At 44.6% G+C, this 6,000-nt stretch overlaps 1 protein-coding gene across 1 annotated transcript in view; it reads left to right on the top strand.

Annotated features, from left to right (window-relative positions):
* The first annotated feature begins 248 nt into the window (after positions 1–248).
* kctd16b (potassium channel tetramerization domain containing 16b) overlaps positions 249–6,000 on the top strand; it is a 253,624-nt gene continuing 247,872 nt past the window's right edge. The window contains exon 1 of the mRNA XM_079565991.1: positions 249–1,693. Within this exon, the coding sequence (XP_079422117.1) occupies positions 880–1,693 (814 nt within the window). The 5' untranslated portion in view covers positions 249–879. The remainder of the gene's footprint in view (positions 1,694–6,000) is intronic.

Here is a 6,000-nt window from a genome sequence, read left to right as displayed (position 1 = left end):
ATTCCCCCATGATGACCCCTGGGGAGTACTTGCACGCACAATATCAGCACTGTGGCTTCATGTGACCTTTCCCAATGATACAAGACAACGTGAGTGTTAAGCTTAACTACGGGGGGGCTAAAACTTACAGTTCAGTCCCCCCCCCCCCTCCCCATTTGCCTCACTTTGTATGTGTGATGTGGTGCGTAACCAGAGACGGGTTAGCCGTGGAGACACCACCCTGCTCCGGAGCGCGGAGGGGAGGGCGCGAGAGGGGGGCGGCGCGAGCGCGAGGGAGCGGAGTGAGGAAGCAGGAGATGCTCGCTTCAGCACCGCGGACAGCTCCCGGTGAAGCGCAAGAGGAACAGCGGCGAGGCAACGCTGTGGACTGACTTCTCCAGGCTGCTTTTGATCACCAAACCGGGATTTTTACGCACGGAGAGGACTGTATACCCTGCTGCTTTTTGTAGCACAGGAGGTTTCGTGACACAGGACTTTGAAGTTTCTTATTTATTTTTTTTCATATCTTTGGAAGGCTGCACTGCCAACACATCTATATTTGGAACTACTTGCTCTAAAATAAGTTGGACTCTGTACGCCGTTGCAACAAAACTTCTTTCGAAAGACAAGATTAGAAAACAAGTTGTAGCAGTGCAGCCATTGGTGCAGCATCTCCACAAGGCTATACAGCACATCCCAGCGTGATGCTGTGTGTTCCCCCGGGGCCAATGGGAGTCCTGCCGCCCCTGATGCAATCTCCTCTCCTACTCCACCACCACTGGACTGGTAGGTTATAATGAGTTTCAAATAACAGATTGCTGGTCGCGCAGATGACTTTTGACTGGTTGTAAAAGAAGTGCATTGCGTTGAAAAAAAGACGGGCGTATTGTTAGATGAATAATGGCGAGTGTGAACTGCAGGACTATCCCAAAGGAGTTGCCCCAAAACAGTTTCCCGGACGTGCTCGAGTTGAACGTAGGGGGGCAGGTTTACTACACTCGCCACTCAACACTGGTAGGAACCCCAAACTCGCTGCTCGGGAAGTTGTTCTCCACCAAAAAGGACGCCACTAACGATCTGGCGCGGGATCCCAAAGGACGCTACTTTATCGACAGAGATGGTTTCCTGTTCCGTTACGTGTTGGACTTTCTCCGGGACAAACAAGTTGTGCTCCCGGACCACTTCCCGGAGAAGGGCCGGCTGAGGAAGGAGGCGGAGTACTTCCAGCTGCCCGACCTGGTGCGGCTGCTCTCCCCGGAGGACATCAAGCAAAGTCCGGATGACTTCTTCCACAGCGACTACGAGGACTCCCAGGGCAGCGACCCGCGCCACTGCCCGCCCCCGTCTCTCGTGCCCGCCGATCGGAAGAGCGGCTTCATCACGGTCGGGTACAGGGGGTCGTGCACCATGGGGCGAGAGAGTCAAAGCGACGCCAAGTTCCGACGCGTGCCGAGGATACTGATATGCGGGAGAGTGGCGCTGGCGAAGGAAGTTTTCGGGGAGACGCTGAACGAGAGCAGGGACCCGGACAGGACCCCGGACCGGTACACGTCCCGGTTTTACCTCAAGTTCAAGCACCTGGAGAGGGCCTTCGACATGCTGTCCGAGTGCGGCTTCCAGATGGTGGCCTGCAACTCGTCAGTGACCGCCTCATTCGTGAACCAGCACACGGAGGACAAGGTCTGGTCCAGCTACACGGAGTACGTCTTCTACCGTAAGTAAAGACGTGTGTCTACTGTCATGTTAAGGGTGTGCCAAAGTTTTACGCATGCGTAATTCGGTTGACGTTCTGATGTTTAACCTCTAGACAGATGTAGGCTATGACCAAGTTTGGCTAATCAAGCAAGTCTATGAAGAGGTGTGTGATATTCGACTGATAGACTGGCGGTGTTTGTAGCTTAAAATGTGAATGAAGATTGTTTTTGCTTATGGTCGCTTGAAGATTGTTACCCTTGGTGCAAAACAGAAATGAGCATATTCCATTTCACCTAATAATGATAATAATGATTAAAAAAAATAGACACAAAAATGTTATTCACTGCCATAGAGTTCGGAAATGTGACGTCACATCACATGGGATTAGCTGCAATTATAAACTAATGGAGATTTCAAAAGTTAAAATACTGGAGTTATTGTTCACATATAAACACTAAGGACACCACAGTGTGCTAGATGTATTTACCAGCAGTCACAGCTAACAGAGTTGTTCCGTGGCTTTTTTCTCCACTTTTTTTAGCTAATGTTAGTAAATTAGAAAAGAAAATGTATGCTAACAGCTGCAAAGATGGCAGATCACCATGGTAACAGAATTATCCAAACTTAATTCTGCAGGGAGGGGGACATCACCAGCTCTTCTCCATAGCAAGTTGGCTAGTCTTGCTAACCACAGTTGGTAGTTAACAAGTTGGCTAGTCCGGGCAACTTTTCAGAGTCCGTTAGCCTGCTGTATATTTCCGATAATCGTTAGCATTAGCCGTCTAACATTGCAATTTACGAATGATCCAACTGTTTTCAGCTGTTGTCCATATATCAACCATGTATAGGTGAGGTCAAAGCCTAATTAGAATTCATTAATAAATGTTCAGATCTTTTGAGATTTCACTTTAGCAACAAATTAGCGTCTTAGAGTGACCTCTGAGCTGAATGCTACATCAAATGTAGTTAAGCTTCTACTTTGTGTGGTCTGACACACATCCAGTGGCCACTAAACATCATCTTGTAAGATGTAAATGATAAAGAAATCACAAAAATGCCATGAAAAGGACAAAACGAACCTCGCCATAGTATTGCGCATTCCCCATTCATTTGTATGGGGATCGAACGTTCAATTTAAATTGGGTCTCAGATTTGACGGCTAATGAAATGTGTGCAGTTGTAGACACAGACTCGGATGGTTAAACGCATTTCAGTGATTTCTATATGACTTTACCAAACATGAGGTTTTGTCAGATATGTTAAGCTCTTCCACATGCTTTATTTTTGGTAAACTACTGCATAATAGCATTTATGTGTTTGCTATTGCTGGCATGTCTGTTTATGTGTAAAATTGCATGGCGAGATTACACTGCGCTTTAAGTTTGCATTATTCAATTGGAATAACGCCAATTAAAGAACACTGTTGGTATTTAGGGTCTCTGGCTGGAAACCACTGCAGGAGATATAGTATTGTGCATTATTATATTCCCACGTTAGAGCAGACTTCTTGATATTGGATGTTGCAAATCAGATTTTTACCACCATCAGGCCTCAGCAATAATCAGAGTCATGATTCTTGCAGTGCGTGCTATCTCTGGTCGTGGGACCATTTTCCACTTCCCTTCTGTTCAATTTAGTGCTTTGATTTTTGGCATCGTTTTTCTTTATTGTGTCACTGTGGCTCAGAGCCGAGTAAGACTCTTTGCCAGATTCCTTGTGGGAAAGCAGGTATATTGTGCGAGATATCAGGACATTTTTAAAGCCTCTCGTAAAATGTTATACAGCAAACACCAAATCCATACTGAGAAGTGACAGGCGTACTTTAGGCTCCTGTAGTTGCCACCAAAGTCAGATTTTTCTTTCGATTTCATAACAGAGTGAAGATCTTCATTAGAAAATTAGATGTTACAATCATCACATGACAAAATAAGAACAAATATGGAAATACATTATGCATCTAATCTATTTCTATGTTTGGTGTATACCTTTGTTTTGACCAAATTTATTCCGTCTTGAGACAATCGTAAAAAGGATGCTGCATGGAGGCACAATGGCCAGAAATGTCTTTCAAATTGCCTCCAGACAATGTGCCTTCTTAAATTTAGAAGATAGCTCCTGTACTTGCTTGGATGTTAGCACCGCCAAAAGGAGATGACATAACTCTTCTTACGTAAACCCTGAGAGCCAGAGATGCCGTTTTGGCCCTGATGTGGCGCGAGTTGGCAGCGGTGAAATCGGAGAAAGAGCCGAAAGCATCATTGGTTCACTGGGTCAAGTCTGCATTACTCAAAATCCACAACGGCAGTTCAACGATACGGCGGTAAGGAGCTAACCTTTCAAGAAGCGTTGCAATATTTGGGTGAAGGTACGTCCCGTAGCAGACGAGTCAGACTGGATTTCTTTTCTGCTTGACTGCCAAGAGTTGTGCTTCTACCTCCGAGCTGTAAATTTATTTTTGGAGCAGGAAGACGTGGAAGAAGTTGATCTATACTGGGCTATAAAGCATTTGGAAGGATCAGTGTTAGGAGGTAGAAGCTAGTAAACTACAGAACTTGGAAGCTACAGTCTTGTCAGATGAGTGGAATTTCTCTTTGGGGCAGCGTAGTGCATTTATTAATGTTGTATTATTCTGCAGCATAGTCAAAATTACAGCTTCCTTGGTCTCGGATGCCACAGTATACCTAACATCCTGTGGTTATCCACTTGGCAGATGAGTAACCCTCTCCGTCTTGTTTTACATTTGGAAAGCTGTGTTTGTTTGTGTGATGGATTTTCAGCGAACGCCCTGGAGTCCGTCGATCTATTTTCCGTCTTCTTTGATCTTTATATTTCATCTCGGTCCGACTACAACCTCTCTTTTTTCCTCACTGTTGCAGAGTGAACTCGGTGGACCTCAGGGGGGATTACAGTGGTCATTTAAATAAGCACTGCCCACAGCACCTGTTTGTATCGTATGGCATGGGACCAGCTTCTTGGGTTACGCCGGTAGTCCTCTGGTTTCAGCGCCCAGACGTCCAGATGTTTGGCACATCTCGCTATAGTTCTGGGGCAGCGGTCCAGCACCGAGCGCTTGTGCCCGTGTTGCATCATCTGCGAAACGATTCCCATGGCTAAAAATATTCCCAAGCCCTTGCGTAGTAGAAGCGGTGTTCGTTTGGGGATTGTGGGTGACTGAAGCTTATTGCTATGGGTTTTAGGTGAAATATGCCATGAGACTGGGAAGTAGGAGTGGGGACCTACATCACAATTCAATATCACAGGATACGCAATACATGGCTCACGATAATGATAATATCACGATATGCCGACACTGTGATAATCGATATATTGCACAAAAATAACCAAATATACATCAGGATTTTTTTTTAAAGAATCTGTATCATGCTATTTTAGTCATTCCAAAGTAAACTATAGACATTTATATGATATATTGTACTTCTACCACCATGGAGTACTCATTTTTGTGAGAAACATAAGTATTTTCTGACGGTATTTTTCAAACCCAGAAGACAAGACACTTTTATTCAATTAACCTCGACCCCTCTCTCCGCTCATGCAACTTTAGCAGTAGTAGCAATATAAATATCACAGCAATAAGTGAAGTTACGCAACAATGCAGTTAAAATAAGTTGACATTTGCAACACAGCTTCATAAATGGCTAACACACACACAAGCTAACACACGTTTTGATTGACTCACCGCTCTGGTCCATTCGGTGTTTTTATTGTGGGATGGTTCTGGCCAAGGTTCACCAAGCATCCATCAGAGACAGTCACAAATGCTATTTTGGCTAACAGTCGGCGAATCTTGTTAAGAAATTCCAACTTCTGCCGAGTGAACTCTCTCTCTTTAGGAAGGTTGAATAAAGTCCTGTCTTCTCGCATCAAACGTGCATTTCTCTGTGACATTACTGTTAGGTAAGAAAAAAGAACAGGTGTCCAGAGTAGGTTAGAAAGAGCTCCTTCTCACAGCTTTCGGTGCAAACATGATGTCATATCTGTTCAGACGCTCAGGGTCAGGTTTCTTTTCTCTGCAGGGGCAGCGCGGACAGGCAAAAAAAAAAGAAAAAGGAAAGGAAGCTTTTTTTTTCTTTTCTTTTTCTTCTTACAACAGAAATCATGAAAAAAAAAAGTTTTATAAATTAAAATCAGGCTGTAATGCAATACATTTGACACTATGACGTAAAATATGTCAGAGTGTCACAAGTAAGTCCTTTACCAGGAGAGGGCAGAGCAGCATTCAGAGGATTGCTTAGAACTGCGTGAATGAAGCCACAAATCAATCTGGGGGTGTTTTTTGATACGGAAATAGCATAACAACATGAT

The sequence above is a fragment of the Gobius niger genome (genome assembly GCF_951799975.1).
Source record: "Gobius niger genome assembly, chromosome: 11".
NCBI classification, from domain to species: Eukaryota; Metazoa; Chordata; class Actinopteri; order Gobiiformes; family Gobiidae; genus Gobius; species Gobius niger.
The sequence above is the reverse complement of the archived record's forward strand: the minus strand, read 5'-3'. Positions and strand labels throughout refer to the sequence as shown.